At 42.6% G+C, this 23,564-nt stretch overlaps 1 protein-coding gene and 1 pseudogene across 1 annotated transcript in view; one reads left to right on the top strand and one right to left on the bottom strand.

Moving 5' to 3' along the window:
* Window positions 1–23,564, top strand: part of FNDC3B (fibronectin type III domain containing 3B) — a 336,187-nt gene that overhangs the window by 58,462 nt on the left and 254,161 nt on the right. Inside the window, exon 2 of the mRNA XM_041731610.1 lies at window positions 13,785–13,923. Coding sequence (XP_041587544.1) covers window positions 13,813–13,923 — 111 coding nt within the window. The 5' untranslated portion in view covers window positions 13,785–13,812. The remainder of the gene's footprint in view (window positions 1–13,784; window positions 13,924–23,564) is intronic.
* LOC121477363 lies at window positions 54–919 on the bottom strand (annotated as a pseudogene).

Here is a 23,564-nt window from a genome sequence, read left to right as displayed (position 1 = left end):
TGAATTTCTTGTTTTAAGAGTTCTACGTAGGCAACAGAAAACTTTTTTTTTTTTTTGATTCTTTGATGAAAGACGGAATAGGCCATGGCAAAAGAAAATAAGTTAGTGACCCCAGAAAATACTAGATCAAGTAGTCTGGGTTTAGGATGGGCTCATTGAGCAGTAAGTGAAGGTCTAGAGATTAGAGCGGGTATGATTCTTCCTGAGGAACGGCAACACAGTTTTTTTTGTCTTTGTTCCTTGGACTTGATTTTTTTTTTTTTTTTAACCATTTAAACTTTTATTAATCAAACAAAACTAAACTCAATGCAACTGCTTTGTTCTTGCATCTTATCCCACCATATTCCAGAGCAGTGATTCTTGATGAGGACTTGAGAACTGTGAATATACAGGTTCTATCAAAAGTGGGGATATTACAATCTCTAATAAAGTTAGGTAAATAAAATTAAAAAGAAAACAAATATTAAACACAGAAAACTCTCCCTTAAATATCAGGGGCCTCCTTTAACAGGCTCCAGTGTAGCTCATTTGCAATCATAAAAAATTCATCAAGATCAATCATTATTGCACAAGCCCCAGAGGAAAACTGAGGAAACTTATGGGTATTTTCACAGCTCCATTGAAAAGTCCAAGATCAAAATGATGGTTATTTTCTCTAAACTGGACTTAAGATGCACACATCATGGTTGCCTTGGCTGTTATTCTTACAACTATTGCCACAATTCCAGGGATTTCTTTAAGGGACTCTCAACTCGGTGGTCCCATACTTTTCTTCTCCATTGGAAAGAATAACCATTTTTCCAGTAGGATATACCCTTTACCAGCCTCCTTGTGAAGCAGACCAGCCGGTCAATGAACTAATAAGCTAGCGTGCTGGCGCTGATGCGTGACCTGGGCATTGGTCCATCAGGTCCTCCATAATTGTGGTGTGAGTTGATCATTTGCTTTGAATGCAGGGCGTGAGTCTGATCAGGGGAGTTTGAATGGGAGTTCCATCTAGTGGACCTGGATTTATTGGAGTCAGGTCCTACCCTCTTCCTGAACTCTAGCTTTGTGAACTGTCCCTGCAGGGGAGGACCTGGCCCTTGACTCCATCTTCTTATCCCTCCAGCCTACTGCTCTTACTTCCTTCAAGATTTTACCAAATGAATTTGTCTCACCAAAGTGCTTTAAAGAATGTAACATGAAGTCCTAGAGTGAGAAATCCATGCTAGAATTTGGATAGCTCTTCATTTGTGTTAATATGTTTCTTGTTCAGACTCTGTCAGGTGAATTGTGGATGTACAGAATATACAATAAGGACAGCCATCCTTGTCTACTAGACAGTGAATTTAAGTTTTCTTCTTTTTACATCTGAGCAGCTTGGTTTGATGCATTGGTTCTCAAAGTGTGGCGTGGGGGATCTTGGGCATTCCTAAGACCCTTTTGTGAGGTTTGTGAGATCCTAACTATTACTAACTCTAAAATGTTATTTGTCTTTTTCCTTCCCTGTTCCTCTGAGTTCTTCAGTCACATTAATGGAATTAATGGTGTGTTTTTCATGCATTTTCAGATGGGGAAATATGAAAATTTGAGAACACGGCTTTTGTATCAGAGTTGAAATTTAAATTTTTTTTTGTTGGGAAAATTTTGAAGTCTGTTAACAGACTCTTCAGATTTAGAATTTGCATGATTTCAGCTTAAAAGTATCTTACACAGAGCAGAACCTAGATATATATTCATTAAATACATGAATCCTGCCCCTTACATTTTCTTAACAACTTATATTAATTAATGATGTCCTCATTATTCACAGGGTATATTTAGAATATAGGCAAGCACCATACAAACATTTAGATTCATCCATTTGCATGTAAAACCATGTGTGTACACCAGTCATTACTTTTCATCTGTTAAAACCAGCCTCCTTAATGCTCTGTGGTATGTGACAGGGTTTTTTTCCCCCCCTTGAAAAGAAATTTTTTTTTCCTAAAGAATTCCACATTTCTGTGTTTTTAAAATATTAGTTTGAATTAGTAATGTGGTTTGCGTGCATTATCTCATATTAAAATTTTATAGTAATGGGCTAATTCTGAAATTGTAAATGGGTGTTCTCTTACAGAAATCTTTACACCTGCTAATTTGTTTCTATCCAAGGTTTGTCATTTCATGTGAATTTTCTGTTTCAGTACATTATAAGGTTTAAGAAACACCTGGTGTTTGCTTTATGTTCAGTCACATTAAGTGAAATACTAAGCTGCTTATATGAATGTCATCAATTGTAGTGATTTTTTTTCAGAAATAACACCCTGCTTATAAACTGATTTTCAGTGTATCATATACTGTGCTCTCATTGACACCCACCTCCTTCCCACAGAGGTGAAGAAAAGAATCATATTAAAAAAAAAATTTGAACCAGCATCTACGGTTAGTAATGAAATGTCAGAAATCTTTAAATACGTATTTAAGAATAAGTCAGACAAGACATCAATGATTTTTAATGGTGCAGATTGTTTTCCTTATAATGAATGTGTTACATGACATCTTTATCAGTAAACAAAACTGAGTTTATAAAACAAGCACGGTTGAATTTTATATGAGCTGATTAAAGAAATAATTTGAGTATCCTTCTGGCTGATCAGAAGTGAAGATTGAGGTGTAGGGGGCATGTTTTGAAGACAAATTCATCTTCTGGAACACTTAAGACTAGAAAAGAGGCCACAGCTGGGAAACCAAATTTAGACACTGGAGCTTATCTCAGATGAAAGGTTTCATAGAGCATGGAGGTCTGTTGACTTTGTGTTGTTTCATCAGAAGTGTCCAGTGTGGATTTACTGAGTATAATGTTTCACTGTATGCTGTTTAACCCCATGCTTGTATTTCTAGAATCCTAGAATTCTAGTTCAGTGCCTGGCATATAGTGGGTGCTCAATAAATATTTGTTGCAACAAATGGATGATAATTTTGTTTAGGTCCTTTTGTTTGATGCTATTTTGGAAGAGTTTTTTTAAAAAATAAAGACTTTATTTATTCATGAGAGACACAGAAAGAGGCAGAGACACAGGCAGAGGGAGAAGCAGGCTCCCTGCGGGGTCGGAGGGGGGGGGGGGCTCCATCCCAGGACCTGGGATCATGACCTGAGCCAAAGGCAGCCGCTAAACCACTGAGCCACCCAGGTGCCCCTAGAAGGTATTTTTCAATTAAGTCCTTTTGAGATATGGAAAATAATGGAATCCTGAGACCCTTTGTAGCAAAGGCCTTGTTCTAACAGCCTCCTCAATAACTTGCTAAGCTGCCTTCCCTTGTGAAAGTAATTTTGCTTTTGTATTTAGTCAGGGCCCATCTCATTAAAAATCACCGAGGAGGATATCCCTTCAGGAGTTTAAAATCTGATTTATGCAGGGGTTTTTTGTTGTTGTTCCTCCCTGGTTAAGTTTTAACCACCTAGACTACATGATAATACAGTGAATTTGCTTAACCTTCCTTAAGTTGCTTTAAAAAGGTTTTAAAAATTGTTAAAATCTGCATCTGGGTAAGGTTACACAAAAAAACCCTCAGAGTTGCCTTTGTGTAGGGAAGCAGCTGAATGGACAGGAGAGAAATGTACTTTCATCAAATGTCTTTGAAAGTTACTTTTTGAATTTTGTATCCTGTGCTTGTTCAGTTTGAAAAAGGGGGAAGGGCAGTCTCGGTGGTGCAGCGGTTTAGCATCGCCTGCAGCCCGAGGTTTGATCCTGGGGACCTGGGATCTAGTCCCACATCGGGCTCCCTGCATAGAGCCTGCTTCTCCCTCTGTCTGTGCCTCTGCCTCTCTCTCTCTCTCTGCGTCTCTATGAATAAATAAACTCTTAAAAAAAATAAAAATAAAAAAGGGGGAAAAAGAATTGACACAGAGTAGCCTATTAGTTGTAGGTGCACAACACGACTCAACAATGATGTACATTGGGAAACACCGTCATTATCTAATTTTTAAGACCTATGAATTCTTCATTGGCTTTTCCAGTTCTGTGTTGGTTGTGAGATTCTTGAATATTATAACCAGCTGGCTAAGAGCAATGACTCCTACGGTCGCTTTCTGTTTGAGTCCCCTTGGGCTGAGTACTCACTGGCTGATGCATCTGGCAAAGGAGAACGCCTCCTACTTCAGGTGGAAATCACGAGGCTGGACGAGCGTTAATGTACAGATGCTTCACCCACTGCCCTTGCCCCACCAGGCTGAAGGAAGAGCATTGGTCAGAGCTCCTCTGTCTTCCAGAAAGCAGTCAGTGGTTTGGTGCGTGTAACATACATTTCCCCCCAAATAAAAGGTGTTAGGCATGGCTGTTAGATACTCAGTGGTTTCACAAGAGTGAATGTAATTCATGATATGTATCTGAAAACAGAGTAGTAAAGGCACATTTTTTTTTTTTTTTTTTTTTTTTTTTAAGGAGAATATAGAAGTTGTGTTAAGGAACCCATATTACAGACGAAGAAACTGAGACGCAGAGAACCTGTGCAGGAGTACCACAGATGACAGGCAGTGCTGTGGGGGTTCCAGGCAGGTGGTCGTGCCCCAGAGCTGGGTGGGGAGTGAGATTCTGGTCCTGGGGAGGGGAGCATGTCTTTGACTTCCCTCTCATCTCTTTCTACCTTCTCTGGCAGCTGGGAGATAGATGGGTGGGGCTGTGGGGGGAGGGGAGTGAGGCCTGGAACTGAAGGGGCCTTGAGAAATGACCTTTCCATTCTTGGCCTGTAGTTTTCTAGACTTTCCTTCAAAGTTCTGCAGAAAGGGATATAAAGAAATGACTGCACAGTCCAAATGTCATTGAAAATACATATTTTCAGTTATTCTCATCCATGGCTAAAGTATATGAGAAAATTAGCTTAGATATATGTGTAAAAAAGAGCTCATAGCTTTGGAATGTTTCCTTGTAGGTGCTAGACTATCATCCTTGGGATGTCAGATTTATTGTGCGGACTGTAGCTAGAGTTGAGGTGTTCTAGTAAAAATGTCTAATTACACCTGTAAACTTCTTTAAACATCATCTAAAAACAATGAACAAAGCAAACAAACATTTGGTCAACTGTTTTTTTTTGTTTTGTTTTTGGTAGGTGGGCCCTTTTTCCTTTTAGTTAATATTTGCAGAACCAAGTTGTTACTTATATATACATGGATATGGATCTCAGGTCCAGAGATTGTAAATATACATGACATAATTTTTTTCCCCTTCAGGTTTTAGGTTTCCTTAAAGATTTGGGACATCTTGGGAATTGGGTGCTATGGAAGCAATATTTATGGAGAATTATAAAAGTAGTCTCAGATGACTCTAATGTTTACATATAATCCTTAGATACATAGACACCTCTCTCCCCGCCCCCACTAAAACAGTGCCTTCTGTATAGTAAATTTGAGTTCGGACATGGCTATGCTTTGCCATTTAAACAAAGCAAATTAAAAGCACACAGAAAAAGCATCTAGGTACTCTTGAAGGCAGGGCCTACATTAGATTACTTGGTATCCCTCCTTGTTCCCCAGACCACCATGGACAATTCTTTTTTATTTGTCGCATAAACCATTATATATTCTAATCTGGGGCAGCAGCAACATGGTGGTGTTTTGAATCCAAACTCGATTTCCTAGGATTTCTTTTGTGGATTTAAACGCTGTACCTAAATATCCTGTGTTTATAATTGGATGCAAAAAGCAAGAGTGTTTTTAAGGTTGAGAACTTTTTTAGACAACTGTGATTTAACTTCGCTAATGAACCCATATCAGACAAGAAGACAAATTCCAGACAATTTGTGCCTCAACCGACCAGCTGGGTGCATACCTCCAGGTACTGCTCATGTCTCAAGAGGTTTTTCTGCATGAGCAGTTATCACCACTCCTTCTTTCATTCAAGTGGCAAGCCATGGCAAGAGTCTTTCTTCCACAGCTGTGTGGAACTCAGCTGTAAAATTAGATTTCATTGGCATAAAAACACAGTGATTACCATCACTATTTGCTCAATACATTCTTTTTCCAACATTTACTTAGATTCTTCCTCTCTTTTATGCAGAAGGCTCAGGTTCTACTTTTATAAGTAAGAGTAACTATAGGTTTTCAGAGTTTGAGTAAACTTTTCCTAGCTTGAGTTTAATGTGTATTAAGTTGGCAATGGTGTTTGAAACATGGTCTGTTAAGAGCAGAAAGGAACCCTAAAGGCTAATCTCTAATCTTGTCATTTTATAAAAGGAGAAATTAAGTCAAATTCAGAGTAAATGGTCAAACCCTGGATTAAAACTCAGATTTTGCAATACTCAGTCCTGGGGTCGCTCTACTGTAATGCTGTTTACCACAATTCACTAGTCCTTTGAGCTCTTGATTGCAGAGGGGCTGTGAAAAATCTGATCAAATTCTTTAGTCCCTCTCCATGTCTTTTTCTTTTTTTAATAAATCAAATTATTCAAAAAAAAAAAAAACCCCAAAAAAGAAGAGTATGTTTACCTGTACCCAAGCACCTTCCCAGCTCACAGAGTATCGGAGAGGTGAGTGCAAGCAAAAGCACTAAAACCACCCCAGTTTTCTCGTGTCCAGGTTCATAAATGGCCACAGGCTAACCTGCATGGGCAGAGCCAGGCGCAGGGCACTGGTTTCATGTTGCTGGGAAGGGAAAGAAAAGCTCTGCTCTCATTGTCGTGGGCAAGTGTTTAAAACAGATGTGTGTTGATTGAGCAGATTTTTCTCAATTTCAGAGGTAAAGATGATTGCACAGTATTTTGTTTGAATCCTTTTCTCCCCCTCATGTTGCTGTTGGTGTGTCCATAGTTATCATTAGAAAGCTGTTTCTAGTTTTGCTCAGAAGGCCAGAAATGACAGGCATTTTCAGTTTCTAGGTCTTGAAATACCAGTCAAGGTATTTTAAACCCAGCGTGGAGCACTAGGGAAAGAGTTTTTTGAGGAGGAGAATAAAATAGCAAACGATAATGGTGACATTACAGTGGTTGTAGGAATGTGTACAGCTAACTTTTCCTCCTCTCTCCTCATTTCTCCATCCCCCCCCCCACCCCGCCCCTTGTCTTTCTAAATCTTGCTCATAGAGCTTACAAAGGAAGACCACACATTAGGGAGCTGTCAGTCTTCATGCCTATTGGCATACGTGCATAAAGGCCATGGCTATGAGAGGAGGTTCAGGAACATAATTATTGTTTCTTTTTTTCTATGCTCTGTGATTCTCTTGTCAAAATTTGACTTTTCTGCATTTTTATTTGTTCCTACAGCTGTGGTGCAAACAAGTGCAAATCAGCTGCACAAACGTTTGTCATAATAAATTTTTATTAGACTTATAAGTTTTATGTTGGAAGCCATTTAGAAACTTGTAATCACTCATAAAGCATTAGCTGCCTAATAGTTACATTGTTTTAAAAGAGAATACAGTAATTTCTCAGTAACCTCTCAAACCCCTGTGCCCCACACATAACCCAGCAAAGCAAAACCCCTGGTTTCTCTGATTGAGAAGTTTGTCCTGTTGTCTTTCTGACTACTGCTGGGTTGTTTTGTTTTGTTTTGTTTTTGCCTTTGCAACAGGAAAAAGATTTTTCCCCCCTTACTACTATTATATAAATTGCTAGAACCTTTACCTGATACGTTTGTGACAGTTTTATGAAACCAAGCCCACGATAGCTTCTCGCTATTAGAAATCAATTGATATTTTTAGTCGAGAAGGAAATTTTCTTGAAGTGTGAATCAGTCTTTGATTTTGCTAATGTGCCCATGACCGTATTTTTCTCAGGCTGTAGAACCAGCATGCTGCCAGCAAAATGTTCACCTGCTGTTTAGATTATGCAAATGGGATTGGTTCACGTGTATTTTGTTGGAAAACGCACAAACGTTATGGAATCCGGTTATCTTTGGTATGAATTTTAAAGATAATTAATATTTATTAGATTATTTATTCGTCCGGTCGCTATATAAAAGCTTCCTGTAATCGATGGGTTCCCATCAATTTCCCTTTCGTCAAGGAACCCGTTTGGTTTCGGAAAGTGCATTTTAAACTGAAGAAGGGAAGCAAAAAGTTAACACAGATCAGATGCATTCTTCCTGCATCTGCCTTTTTAGACACTTCCTGGGATAGTCTAGAAGTCAGTCAAAAACCACATCACAGTGTGCGTAAAGCGAGCTGGGGAGCCTGTGCCTCAGTGCTGAGTTGAGATTTAACAGGGAGAGTCCCCTCGTTTGCGTGCAGCTGGGCTGGCCTGTTCGGTTCTGATGGTTATACTTTGTTCCTTTTGGTGGTGTTAACGTTTCTTTTTCTCTTGTCATCTGAAACTAATTTGGGTACTGTACTGCTAATTCACATCTTGAATTAATGTAAGGAAATTTGGGTCATTGGCCCACGGAGTGAGGGACCGGGACATTTTGTTACTAATTTGAAGGCCAGGTCCAATGACTTAAAACTCTCCTAGCAGTGATTAGGGCTTTGGTTTTTTCAAGTTAGAAAAGCTTCCTGGTATATAATTGCTTTCTCTGGCCTTTGGAAATGGATCTGCGGTTCTCTCCTGAGAATCAGGTTTTTCATGAATTTGGCCAGTATGTTTCTTGGTATAGGCTCGGGCCAAAATACCATGGAAAACCTTTTTAGACTTGGAGTAGGGGAAGCAAAATACGAGGAAAAAGTAATAAGCCAGTTGCCTAGAGTAATGTAAAAACTGAAGACCTTTTGTAACAGTCTTTTAAAATAAGGTGTTCTTTAAAAGCTTTGGGGCATATTTGGACGGAGTTAAATGTCTTACTAACAGTGAGGATCTGTTCATTTTGTTTCTCAGAGGGCCCAGCCCCCACCCCTGCCTGCCCTTAGCTCGGGATGTCTTCTCTTAATGCTGGGCCTTGCTAGCAGGTAACGGTGATGGCAAAGGACTTGCTCTTGTAGGAGAGGGGGAAGGTAACCACAAGTGCTCACGTGGCGTCCCACCCCTGTCAGTCAAGACTAGAACGGACTGGGCATGAAGCATTTGTGGTTTTAGTGTTCGGATGTGTGGTTAGGGGGAGAGGTTGTGAAGGCCTGTGGTTGTTACCAAATTCTTTGAAATGGAAGTATGGGTATAAAGAACAAAATGAAGAATAGGAGCTCTGTAGGTGGTAGTGGTGGGGAGGATAAAAAAGTTCAGAGAATGAGGGGAAAAAAAGCATTGTAGTAGGGGTCGTCTATTTTCCATTTTTTAATCCGTGTTAGTTTTACGGCCCTTGTTTATTCTTCATGTGTGAAGGCTAGTGGGGTCTAAAGAAGGGGGTCCTTGCAAGAACTCGGTTGTGTGCGAGGGGGACAATGTGACTGTGGTACAGCCTTGAATAAAATACATGAGTTCTGGCATCCATTTGGCCAGCTCAGATACACATCTGTCTAGAGGAGAAGGAACCCAGACCAGGAAAATAAGGGTCTTGTCAGGGTGGTTTCTCCCGAGACTTTCTGACTATAACAAAAAACAGTCATAGCTCAGTTTTCCAGGGATTACCCATCTGGCCACTCAGCTTCCCTTAGAGCTGATAATCAGCAAATGATCAAGGAAAATGGTTGAAAGCACGTAGGGGAGCTTCAATGACCCCACAGGGATCATTCCTCTTCCGTGTGTGTACATGACTAGCAATCTGGCTTCTTAGCCCAGGGAAGATGTAAGGCAGCACATTTAGGATATGGTCCTGAAACGCAAGGGGATGTGGTTTACGGTATTGCTCTAATGAGAAAGGGGGGAAATAAAACAAAAATTACACATAAGATCTCAAAGTAGGGCTGAGTATCTCTGGATGTATCAGGTCTGAATGCTTCCGTATGTCCTTAACACCTCACCTTGTGATGTGTACACAGTATTGTCATAAACCATAGCCCCACACCCCTAAGAAAAAAATAAAGTTGTGGCCAGCCTGCTCTATCATGAAGGAGAGGTGTCCTTTCCATCCGCAGTCATTACGAATAGAGTCCGTTTTGGTCTCCCGAGTTAACTGTCGGTGTAATAGGCCTTCCACGTTTATTGCTTCATGTCTTCCTTCCATTTACAAAGTTGTCAGGTGTCTGGTTTGCCTCCTCCAAGCGGTGGGGTTGAGGCACACCTGCTTAACTGGAGGACCTGTACTGTTTGTTTGGGTTACCAGTCAAAACAGTGGAGACTCACTTTTCAGGAGCTGATTGATCGAATGATTGATGCCTAGCAAGCCTTCCTAGCCTTCTGGCTCCACTCAGTCTTTAACTGTCAATGGTTCGGGAGGTGTGGTTTTCCCAGTTTATGACCTGAATACTTGACTTGGCACTGGTATTGGGAAAACTCTCTACTTCTCTTTGCCCTGCACCCATCACTGGGAAATGACCAAAAAGATACTAGTATGGATCCTAAGTTTTACGTTTTGCATCCGTGCTTTTCATTCTTTTATAAATCCCCTTCTTGCTTTTTCTCTTGTCCTTTCTTCAGTCTGTGGCACTAAATTGTTTGTATCCCGTGATAATTTTAAAGGCCAGCTTGGCAGTTGCCTTGCTAAATAGCGGGCGCTATCCTGTCTCGAGATAACTTACTTTTTTCAATATATCTCTTGCATTCCAGGCAAATGAAGCTATTCTTTGTGTGTGCATAGAGCCTAGAAATGAGAATTTAGATACTGTCTGCTGCTTGTCCCCCCCCCAGTGAATCTTTACCTGATATTCCACTTAGGATAAAGTCTGGTTTACCTCTGATAAAACTCTGTAGGGATTAGAAAACAGGCCGTGGATTTTAGCAAGCCGGTGGCCTAGGGGAAAGAGGATCAACAGCTTTGGTTATGGAGAAGTGAGGCTCCGTGCCAGAGTTCAGGGTGGCTTTTATTCACTTTATTCATTCTTCAGTTTCCTCTGTGATTAACAGTGTGGTTGAGTTTAGACATTAGGAGTGTGTGATGTTTATAAATTCTCACTGATTGCTGTCTGGGTGATTGTCATATTATAGTTGGCTTTCTTTTATGTACAGTTCCCCCCTGTCTTCCCCTCCCGGCCCCCCTCCGGGTCATCTGCAATAACCGCTATAATATCTATGAGGTAGATAATCCATTGTAGTGGGGGGAAAAAGGATTCAGGCATCTTTTTTTCTTTATAGAATAGCTGCATTACCCAAAGTTGCCTGTACAGTTTTCAAAAGCAAATATAATAATTATCTCCTTTTTGCCAGTGGGCGTGGTTTCTCTGGGTGTTTTTGTGACTCTGTGTGAGTCCCCTCCTCTCCCATCCTACATCTATAGGACCTTTCTAAGCCTCATGAGTTTCTATCCCCTTAAGCCCCCAGTTGGCAGAGCCTGGAGTTTAACTCCATAATTTGGACCTGACATTTGTGCTTGAGAGCGTTCCTGTTAATAGCAAGTGCCATTGTTTAACTTGGCACCCACCAGAAGTTTTCTTAAATTGGAATTGTCACCGTTAGATACGTTGGCTTTGAGATGGTCTTTGGTATTAGGGACAGGAGACCAGGAACGCCTGAATTTTGTTTCAGATTACAACTGTCTCCTGCCACCCAGTACCTGCAGTTATCCCCAAGAGGCAGTGAGAACTAGGAATACAGTAACACTGGCTAATAGGATCTGAGTCTCAAGCCCCAGTACTGCAAAATCTGGCAGCTGGGTTGGACCCTGTGGAGCATAAGGAGCTACACCCCAAAGTAGGTCCTGAACTGAGGACCTCAGTCCTGTGTGGGGTGGGTGGATGGGGGGGGGATCATTATTTGCTATTCTCTGGCCTAATGGAAGCTCTGAGAGGCTCCAAGTACGTAGGGGCAGGCCCTGAAGTCTGTTTGCTCCCGCTGCCTCTCGGGGTGAGAAAAAAAGAAGCGGGTTCCATCCCTGCACTTGTCCCTGAGATGACCGGGGCTGCTCATGTGGCAAAGGGCTTTGGCCCAGCTCTAGCAGGGAAGGGAGGGAAGTCCGAGCCATAACCCGCACCACAGCCTCACCAGCAGATGCCTTGGAACTGCTCCTAGGAGGAGTCGGAAAGGGGGGAAGAGAGTGCTACTTCACCCCGGGGGCTTTATACTCAGACCCTGATGTAAATTACTGCCCTGTTTATCCAACCTGCAGTTTGGAAGAAGCATGAAATAAAACATTCCACTTAAGAAACAAGCCTGTGTAGCATCAGCAGTCTGGGGAAAGTAGCTGTCCTGTCCTCATGCACTAGGAGGATTAAGTATATTAGGAATAAAATTGAAATAGACATCAGTTCTCCCTTATTTGACCTACTCAGTCAAACAGTGATGTCATGATAGTGTCAATGGAATTATCTTCGTTAATTTTATTGTGTAAGAATCTGTTTCCTTCATCAGGATAAACTATTGGGCTTTGGGTTTTGTACTTTTTATTTGCTTAGGAACTGAGTAATTGCCTCATAAAACAGCATGATGGTACTATTAACACTGAATTATAAGACCTGTTATTATAGAATGTGCTTTCCTAGTTGGGACAAGACTTCGTTGTTTGGTGCTTAAAATAATTAGTTTCTCCAAATGGGGTTATAATGAATAGTGTAAAATTTTACCTTTTTAAAATAAAAAACTTTACAATCTCTTGGGCGGCTTTTATGCATCATTTGATACTTCCAGGGAAGGAGTTTCTTTTGGGTGGGATTGCAGGAGAGGGAAGTATATTTAATGTTCAGAATGGAGGGGTTTAAGAATGAGAAAAAATATTTTCTGTCACGTGTCTGAGACAAATTTGAGACAATCATTAAATGATTTGTCCCACTGTTTTGCCTGATTTGGATATTGAGTATTAAAGGATTCATTGATCAGATACCCTCGAATTTGATATTGGGGGGAGGGTCTTCATTATGAATGATGAATGTATATGTCTATTTCTGTATGGATTTAAAATATGTGTCTTTGTTTACTCTTCTTTGCATGTGATATTAAACTTTTTGTGCCCTAAGTTCTTAGGCATAAGTGAAGGATATATAAGTGCTTCTTGAAGAACAAGTTATAATTCTAAATAGGAATTTGTCATTTTCCCCACTGTTGAATTGGAAAGGTAGTTATTCGTAGCAAGTACCATTTTGAAATAAGACGGGGGTTTGTGCTGTTTTGAGTATTTATATGAAAATCATTCTGCGGAGACAAGGTGGTCTACCTGGAAGCCTCAGCCTTCCTCCACACCAGGTCCGTGGGCTCTCTCTGAGATACAAGGAGGTTCAAGAGCTGCACGGTGATAAATGTATAAATGCACAGCAGGTGCATTCAATTCAAGGAAATGACGAGGAGGGCAGAGAGAATTAGAACATGATTAATTACCAAATTAGTGACAAGGTCAGAAATTGCAACAATTGCAGTCCAACCTTTGTTAACTTACTTGGATTAACTGCTTATGAACAGTGTTTTGATCCTAATGAAAGGGAACACCTGTTTTTATAGGCCATCCTCTTTGGCCTTATTTTCTGTAATTAAAGATAATGATACCACCAGTTTTTGTTTGACACTTGACCCTCTCACGGTATTTTCTCATTTTAGCCCCAGAAAGATCCCTGGGGTAGGGTAGTTACTATTATTCATACGTTTAAAAAATTTTTATAACAATGATCAAGTCTAGGTCCGGGAGGTTATGTTCACACGGCTGCTTGGAGACTGGAGTTGGTGGTTTAGTCCAAGCTGTTTCCCTGCTTTTGCTTGATTTCCACTCCTCCCCCCCCCCCCCCCCCACCTGCCTCGGACCTGGCACAATAATGCAGCACTATGGGATTAGGATAATTTGATTTTCAGCTGACTTCGTGATGGTGCACTGAAGTTGCTGATGTTCTTATAAGTGACTTTTGGGGGTCCTGAGTCCTTTCTAAGAAATGGTGGTTCTTTTGCAGGAAGCCAGTTGAGGGAAATTCTCCATGAATGTACGTCACAATGATGATGACCGACCAGATCCCACTGGAACTGCCACCATTGCTGAACGGAGAAGTAGCCATGATGCCTCACTTGGTGAATGGAGACGCAGCCCAGCAGGTGGGTGTGGGAAGAGGGAAATATAAGTCAAACTGTGCAAGTGGAAAACACTAACCCAGGCATCGTTTTAGCTTGCGATTCAGGGATCTGTGATGGTGAACACTAATAGTTCTGGAGGTAAGCATTTTCGTTGTAGAATTACTAGATGATTTTTAAAAATATCCAATTACAGTCTTTGTTAACAGGAAATCTTGCCTCATTCAGTTGATATTACTGTTGAAGCATCAAAAAAAAGTCTGATTTTTTTTTTTTTTTTGATGGATCATTTTGACAACGTGTACAAATCTTTGGAATACAAGGACTGTGTATTCGTGTCCTCTGTTGTACTTGACTGGTTGGCCCAGTTGGTCAGAGCAGGACACTCAGCAGGTGAGTCAGGTTTTGATCTCACACCGGGGCTGACCGACCTCGGCAAGATGCCCAGGCCCACAGGGACCCCGCCTGGCCCCTCGAGCGGTGCTGCCAAACGTAGAGCCCGCTGCTCACAAAGGGACAGTACTTATTTTCTGTAAAACTTGTTAGTATTACTGAATGTCCCAAAATAGAAAAGAGATTTCGGAACTCATTTATGTAGCACTTGGGAAGAAGTTTACGTGGTAAGTAAAGCCCTAAAAAAAAGATTACTAGATGAACTGTTCTGATAACAGATTTTTTCTTGACTACGAAAACTGGGTTTGCTCCATTTTACACCACACAGATATCCTTTGTCTCTGCGAAGTTCCTTAGGAGCATGAAAGTAAAAGTCTGTCTTATGAAAAGTAAAATTGGGAACAATGGCTTGAGAAATACTTACCCAAACTGGATCACTAATTCAAATAAGTTAATCAGCCATTCACCTGATATCCGTATGTGCTTGCTTTTCCTCCCTACACTCTATCCTGGTACCTGAACAGCCTTTATCCACCATCGTACAGTCATACTTTGTGTCTCTATTGGGTCTTACTTTGCTGCCTGACTTATTTATATTACTTTCTTCTGCTTTAGGCCATGAACCTCTCAAGAACAAAGAATACCTAATAGGTGCTCAGTAAATGTAAATGTAAATGGAATGCATGTCACCCCTTCTTACCACGGATACAGTCATCTCCCTTCCTGACTCTTTAATCTCTCTCTGGGTCATTTCCGCCAGACATACTGTAGTATCTTTTACCTCAAACCCACAAACAACTATGCCTTTCCATCACCCAACAGAACAAGATGCTCTCCCCTGACTCCTCATCCCTGTGTAGTTACCACTTCCTGTCCCTGCTCCCCTTACCCTGGGTGTTCTCTGAGTAGAGCCTCTGCTTCCTCAGCTCCATTGCGCATCAAGCCCAGAGTCTTCCCTTGCATCTTGTCGTCTTCCTCTCTCGAGCCTGTCAGCAAGGCCTGTTGGCTTTGTTTCAGGAGCATTTGCTGAAGCCATAATTTGCCACGTCTATTTCATTTCCGCTGCTGCTGCTGGACTCCCAAGCCGGCATCTCTCACCAGGGTTGGACACTCCTTCTCACTGATTTCTTCTGCTTCTACTTTTGCCAGCAGAAGATATTTGCCATATAGAGATCGTTTGAGAGAGTTTCCAAAAATATCCACATCAGGGGCACCTGGGTGGCTCAAGAGCATCCGACTCTTGGTTTTGGCTCAGGTCTTGATCCGAGGGTCATGAGATCCAACCCCGGGTCGGGCTCTGCACTCAGTGAGGAGTCTGCTTGAGATTTTCTCTCTCTCCTTCTGCCACTCCCCCTGCTTGCACATGTATGCACGCTTGCTCTCTTTCTCGCTCTCTTTTTCAAACAAATACGTAAATAAAATCTTGAAAAACACCCACATCATGTCAGTGCCCCCCCTCATAGCTGTCCTGTCACACCTGGAGTAACATCCAAGTGCAGGGTGGTGGCTGTCAGCCTTCTGGATTTAGCCCTTGTCCCTTCATCATTCTCCCTGTGCTCTGCTCCCAGGAAGATCTCCAAAGTGCCATGAATAGTTTAAAGTGTGGCGTCTGGTCTCCCTTTTCACTAACTAAAAGGAGAAAAAACCCAAGGTATTCAGATGTGACTCAACTTGGAAAGCATCGTGGGACTCTGCTCAATCACCTAATTCCTGTTCGCATATGTACTTGGAGCCCTGAGACCACCTGTCCATATATTTTTTAAATATTTTATTTATTCATATAGAGACAGAGAGAGGCAGAGACACAGGCAGAGGGAGAAGCAGGCTCCATGCAGGGAGCCTGACGTGGGACTCGATCCCGGGTCTCCAGGATCACACTCCAGGCTGCAGGTGGTGCTAAACTGCTGCACCACAGGGGCTGCCCACCTGTCCATATTCTTGCGCTCTATTTCTGTGTTTTGATGATTTCTTCCTCATTGCTGTAATTTGGTGTGCACAGAACACCCTTTTGTAGTTTATGATCTCCAGCAGCCTTAGAGTTTTCTAATTCTCTCTTCAGAAGTAAACTTTCTTGCACCTACAAATGTCCATAGTCTTTTCAGATTTTGGTCATCTTCAGGCCATGCAGCATTTCACTGCTCTCCATGTCTACCTCAGCTCTAAGTAGAAGCTGCTTAATAATCTTAGTTAATAAAATCACATTTTTATATTTTATCTAGGAAGCAATCTTTAAAGCCTGGAATGAGAAAAGCTGCTCATTTGTTTTATACACCATTGAATCTCAAACTTCTCAAACTGGAGCTATGTGTATTCTAAAAATCTCACTGAGGGGGTGTCACTTGGGTGGCTCAGTGGTTGAGCGTCTGCCTTCAGCTCAGGGCATGACCCCGGGGTTCTGAGATCGAGTCCCACATCGGGCTCCCTGCAGGGAGCCTGCTTCCCCCTCTGCCTGTGTCTCTCATGAATAAATAAATAAGAAATAAAAATTCTCATTGAAAGGAAATATTTGTCTTTTTAATCAGGTATGATCTAACAGCATGAACATTTATAGGTTAAGTTTCTCTTATTGGGACACAGTTGTTAAGTGGGCAGAGTGGTTTGAAAATAGCCATCTTAGCAGGGTCAACCCAAGATTTATCCTGCCTTGAGGTTGCCTCTATGTCCTTGGGCCTCAGCCTGGGCAGCAGCCTCTGTGCCTGACATTTTTCTTCTCCCTGCGCCTCCCCCCCCCCCCCCCCCCCCCCCGGGGCTCCATCTGTGTCTCCCTCATTTCCTCTGCTCTTTCCTTTGGGCTCCAACATTTAGCTTTGACCTTGTTACGTATCCCCGAGCAGTATCCTCGGGGGCCTTGTGTGGAACCTGGGCTAAGACGAAGGGGAAGACAGACCCAAGGAGCAAGCAAACCAAAATCAATGGGAAAATACCGGAGAGGAGGTTGGGAGAGAGGAGGCATGGGGGGTTAACCAAAAAGAACAAAGGCCAAGGGTCCAAAAGTCTGCATGAGTTTTGAGTACTTTCCTGAGACACTTGTTGGTATTTGCTGCCTCCTCTTAAGGGCCCGGTGGTATGATGCTCAGGGGATCTGTGTTCAAGGATCAGGACTCCTCAGAGAATGAGCTCTCCAAATGTTTTCTGGTTTTTTTTTTTTTTTTTTAATTACTTTTCTGAGCATACCCTCAAGATTTTATTGTCTTCATAATATAACAAAATAGAAGCTTAGAACTAGATCTCTTGGCCCTTTCTCATCTACCCCCAGTTCAAAAGGCTTCATCTCTTTTAATTTTTAACCAATCTCTAAACCCAACTTGGGGCTCAAGCTTATAACCCCGGATCAAGAGCAGCATGCTCTACTGACTGAGCCAGCCAGCTGCCCTGGCTTGTGTCACTCGATACCCGGCATTCTCTTAGTTCTGAAGGTGGGCCCAACACGTCCAAGCCTAGCACAATCTTCTCTGTAGTTTTATCCTTTTTGCAGAAAATCGGCATAGTTGGCCCACCAGAGGCACTGTGTTTCCTCTCCTAATGCCACTTTTGCTTGGGCATAAAGGGATCTTTGCCTTTTTTGTACTGTGCCATTTTGTGAGATTGGTGCCTGCCACCCTTCTTACACAAAGCCCGATGGGTTTTAGGATGTTCACCATATTTGCAAGAGCACTATTGGCATGGAGAGCTCTACTCATGCTTTGAGGCTTTCACTGTGCTGTGCATCTGAGGCGTTCATTACCTTTGCATCTCAACCAGGACCTGTGGAGACACAGGGTTGACCTCAATGAGGGACAATGCAGGCCCTGCCTGGCACACCCTTGGGGGGGGGGTGACATTTTAAGGGAGGGTCTGCACTTGAACCACCTGTTGGATAATACCGTCACAGAGAGCTGCCCACTGGCCACGGAACTATGCCTCTACATGTGTCAGGAGTATATATGGCGAAGCTTACCTTGTGTGTGTTTACAGCATCCTTAATACTTTGCAGCTGTGCAGAGGACATTCTGAACATTTCCGTATATGCAAAAGAACCACCACAGTCATGAGAAAGCTCCCTAGTCCCCCACAGGCCACCGCCTCCTCCCGATTTTTGTCCTGATGGTTTCTGGATTTAGTTAGTACAAGTTCTTGCCAAGATATGCTGCTCTGTTCTGGCCCTCTAAATAAGAGACTGTTAATTTTCATTATCCAGAGTCATGTTAAGTTCGAAACTTTGGTTGGTCATTTTATAGGGGTAGCAGTGAAAGGATGATTCTTTCCTTAACATGAAAAGTCATCCTCATTATGAATGAAGATTAAAAATATATATATTCTCAGCTAAATGAATAAGAACAATAGTGAACACACAGTGTGGACAGAAGCAACTCAGCAGCTTTGCTTATTCAACAGCTTTATTGAGATATCCTCCACACGCCATGTAATTCACTTATTTTTAAAGTATACAATCCAATGGAATTTGCTATATGGTTGTGCAACCATGACCACAATTTTAGAACCTTCTAATCACGATAAAAAGAAACTCTGGTGTTGTCGCTTCCCAGTTCTTCCTTCCCCATACTCCTAGGCAACCACTAACCGACTCTCTCTCTGTAGGTCTTTTGCCCAATCTGGACATTTCATATAAATGAAATCCTGCAACATGTGGTCTTTTGTGTCTGGCTTCTTTGACCTAGCATAGTGTTTTCAAGGTTCATCCATGTAATGGCATGATCACTACATTAAACCCTTTTTACTGGCAAGTGAAACTCCGTCACATGGGCTTATTACACTTTGTTTATCCATTCATCAGTTGATGGACATTTGGGTTGTTTTCGCTCTGGCTTTTATGAATAATGCTGCTGTGAACCTTTGTGTGCAAATTTTTGTGTGGATTTATATTTTCATTTCTCTTGGATATCTAACGAGGAGTGAAATGGAACAGCTGTATTTTGAATTATTGTTTTCTAAATAAAGTACCTCTGCTCCTCTCACTATAATTTCTCCTACCTCTGAATAGATCAGTGTAGGTAAATAAAGTTTTGCTTCCCTTCATATGCCTGACAATGTACTATGCTTGCCAGGTTTCCTGACCTGAGGTTTTGTGTATAGCTATATAAACCATAGTGAATGCCCATCAGCAATCAGAATATTGGTGTCGACATTTTCAGAATCTATGGTACATAAATTTAACTGTCTTTGGTTTTAGAGGTTTAAACAAAATAAAATAAAAAGGTAACTGCTAGTTTGAAGAATGAAAAGAAAGAATAAATATCAACCAAATTTCCAACTTTTTTCTATTGGTTTCGTGTTTTATTTTTTTATTTAAAGATTAGAGAGAGAGAGAGAGAGAGAGAGGGAGGGAGGGAGCACGCGTGAACACACAAGCACACGTGAGCACACAAGTTGGGGGAGGGGCAGAGGGCAAGAAACTCAGACTCCGTGCTGGGTAGGGAGCCTGATGCAGGGTTCTCCATCCTGCTACCCTGCGATCATGACTTGAGCTGAAATCAGGAGTTGGATGCTTAACTGATTGACTCACCCATGTGTTCTTCTCTTGGTTTTAGTATTTTAATAATCTCTGAAGAAGAATTACAACAGTCACCAGTGTTTAAGTAAGGAAACCATTAAGTTAAGGACAGAAGTGTTAATGTAGACTTTGCTGATTTGCTTATTTAATGTGGGATAGTTATACCCTCCTGGAGGGTGGTACGTCTGCTGCTTTATATTCTTGTACTGTTGGAGACTCTTCTCCTATGTATGTTCATTAGGGGACCAGTGGGGTAGGGAGAGAGTCAGATGCCTCTCTGTCCTACTGTTCTTAGAGGGCAACTAGCACATGTTTTGTCATATTTCTTACGTCGTCTTCATTTTTTTTTTCCCCCTTTTAAGCTTGCAGGTATTAATTGCCAAATGAGTGTTCCTACTACCTCCTCTTCAGGAAGTAGATCTCCTTAAATGTAAACAGAAAACTTGTTTCTCCCAGCAGTTCAGGGTGACATGCGAACAGGCTTGCCCTGGAAGCCAGAAGGTTAAAGTACCTCAGCCGTGTCCACAGTTCTCTTGACTTTGTCCCTGCCTTTTTATCAGCATTGAGCATGTCATTTTATCAAGAGTTGAGGTTCCCCCCCCCCCCCTTTTGTTTCTTTCCAAACGCCTCTGTTTCTCCTAGATGGAATACACGGCCAGAGATTTCCTGGAGCATTCTTTTGAGTACACGTTTCCAGACAGCACGTTAAACATATTAAAACTTTCCACATTCAGATGGTGCTCGTCATCGGCGTGTCTTTGACATCAAATGTGCTCCTCCTCCTAATCCAGTGACTTTTTCTCTTCGGGTTGATATCTTCTTAATAACTTTTTCTTGATGGCTCCCGTCTTGCATTCAGGAGTTCAAATCCTCTCACCACGCAGGTTTACTCTTTAAATATCCCTATAGCCACCGTGTCAGGGAGACCCAGAAGGCATTTTACAATCAGTATAGCGTAGACCAATGAATAAACGGTTCTTGGGAAGTTGTTTGCCCAGAAGAAGAGAGATATTCAGATGAGAATGGGACTGGCAGTTAAAATAGAGGCTGTAGCTGTTATTGCTGAACATTATGTAAGAGGCTGGGGTTTGGGTTGAAAATGGAAAGAGGTTGGTCAGGTGTTGGGTTTGGCAAGCTCAGGGTGGGGAGGCTTGGTCTTTGGGCAGACTCTTTAGCATCAAGATGTATGAGAAGCGTGTGGTTTGTGCCAGTGTTGTAAGAAAATGGTCATCACAAACTGCCATCCACCTGCTGTCTGCCACTCACGCTCATAAAGGCCTCAGGTGCCCAGATGCTGTCATCTTGTCTTCAAGGTTTGGGATGGAAAGGAGCGAGAGGGCAGGATTTACAACTGAATTTAGTAATAGATTTGCTCATTTTCTTTTTTATTTATTTATTTTTTAAACATTTTATGTATTTGAGAGAGCATGAGCAGCCGGGAGCCACAGAGAGAGAGGGAAAAACAGATACCCCGCTGAGCAGGGAGCCTGATGTGGGGCTCAGTCCCAGGACCCTGGGATCGTGACCTGAGCCGAAGCAGACACCTAACCCACTGAGCCACCCAGGAGCCCAATTTGTTCATTTTAATGAGTATTTGTCAAATGTCTTGCATGCAGGCACTGTATTAGGTGCTGCTGGGTGTTGCCAACGCGAAGATAAATAAGACAACTGTTCTCACCCTGAAGGAATGAGCAGCCGAGTTGGGGAGCAAAACAGTGGCTTGCCAAAATACAAAGACTGAACGTACACATACATAGAGCCCCAGGAGAAGTGCTTGGATTGCAGGATGTGCCTTGGCCTGGGAGCACACGGGAGGGGAACCGGCAGGCGGGGGCCCAGGCCGGGTTGGGAGCATCTGTGGGGAGGCTGAGCCTGGACAGGCATCACACTTGAAGCCAAGTCTAGGGCTGTGGCTCAGCTCTGTGGATCATGTGACCAGTTTCTGTTTTACGAAGTGGGACTGCTGTGTTAGGGATAGCAGGCTCAGCGCAGAGCTCATGTGAGTAGCACCCCAGACAGGCCGTGTCTGCACATTCTCCCTCTTTTCTCTGAACTTTGGCTGTTCAGCTGTCATCATCTTTTTTTTTTTTTTTTTAAGATTTTATTTATTTATTCCTGAGAGACACACACACACACACAGAGAGAGAGAGAGGGGCAGAGACACAGGCAGAGGGAGAAGCAGGCTCCATGCGGGGAGCCCAATGTGGGACTCAGTCCCAGGACTCCAGGATCGTGATCTGAGCCAAAGGCAGATGCTCAACGTTGAGCCACCCAGGCGTCCCTTCTTAATGAAACTTTTTGTCCTGGATGCATCCAGCGTGGCTGTCCACCCCCTCGAGGTCTGTCCCTCAGGGCTGCCGATCCCATAGAGATGCCGATTGCAAGCACCCCTCAACCAGAGCTCCTGGCCAGCATCACAGACAAGCCCCCTCTGCTGCTGAGGGCCTGCTTCTAACTGGAAATAAAAAGGTGTGAGTTTATCTAGGCCTGTGGACTGAGCTTACAGTCCTCTCTGCCTTAGGTTTGCCAATTCCCTCACTACAAAGGCTTCTGAAAAGTCATAGCCTCTGCATAATCTCCGTCTCATGAAGGAAAATGTTGATGCCATATTATCAGGGGGTGTTGTTATACGTGGCACCCACAATAATTACAACGTATGACATATAATTATGACAGCTCTGAGCTGTCTGGGTTGAGAGACACTTCAGAATTTAATTAGCCAAAGGCAGTAATAATACGAGACAAACTCTAGTCTGTAGCCTTCAAATGGTAGAAATTGAGCCGCCTTCAAAAAGGAGAGGATTAAGGAAAAACACTGGCATGGCAAAGTTGCGCTGCGAAATAACGGCAATTTTAAACTCTCCCATGGCCTTAACATTATGATTGTTTTGAGCTAGACTGTCTTTCGCGCTGTGAACTCCAGGAGCAGGCACTGCGTCTCTTTCACGCTCTGCTTGGCGTCTGAGGTGGCGTTGGGTCAGTCCCCCAGAACGAGTGAAGGATGGCTGAAATGAGCAGTTAATTCATCTAAACCAGGCCTTGAAAACTGGCCACCTGTTGCATTTGTCATACAGGCCTTGTCCTCCTCCCCACTTCTGTACAGTTGATACAATTATGAAGAGAAATAATCAGGTGGCGGTACAAAGAGACTGGAAGCTTTACTTAAAATTCTGGATCTTTCTGTTAATCTGGAAAACCCAGCAGCTCCAGTAACACCGGGCTGGTCTGCCCACGTGGCAACAGTTGATTGGCAAAGAGTGGCAGCAGCCCAGGCTAGACGGGAGCTGTACTCCGACCACTTCACTCAGCTTCTGCACTTGCCTGTGCAAGTGGCTGTCTGAGTTTGGCACCTGGAAACTGGTAACATTTTATCTTTGAAATCGCATTTTGTGAGGCGCCTGGGTGGCTCAGTTGGTTAAGCGTCTGCCTTCGGCTCAGGTCATGACCCTGGAGTCCTGGGATCGAGCCCCACATCCAGCTCCCTGCTCAGTGGGGAGTCTGCTTCTCTCTCTTCCCCTCACCTCTACTTGTGACCTTTTTCTCTTTCTCTCGAATAAAGAAAATCTTTAAAAAAAAAAACAACTGCATTTTGTGCTCACTCTTCTCGTGTTTTATTTAGAGCAAAAATGTTTGGTTTTTCAGGCATGCTCATTTGTGTCTCATACTTAGGATTTTAAGCTTCTTAGTTTTCTGCTTGTGGCTTGTGAAATGAACTGGTGTGGGCTCTGGTTCATCTGGCTTTAGTTGGGAGGGTTTCAATTATACGTCTTACAAGTTAGGG

The sequence above is a fragment of the Vulpes lagopus genome, chromosome 17, assembly GCF_018345385.1.
Source record: "Vulpes lagopus strain Blue_001 chromosome 17, ASM1834538v1, whole genome shotgun sequence".
Taxonomy (NCBI): domain Eukaryota; kingdom Metazoa; phylum Chordata; class Mammalia; order Carnivora; family Canidae; genus Vulpes; species Vulpes lagopus.
The sequence above is the reverse complement of the archived record's forward strand: the minus strand, read 5'-3'. Positions and strand labels throughout refer to the sequence as shown.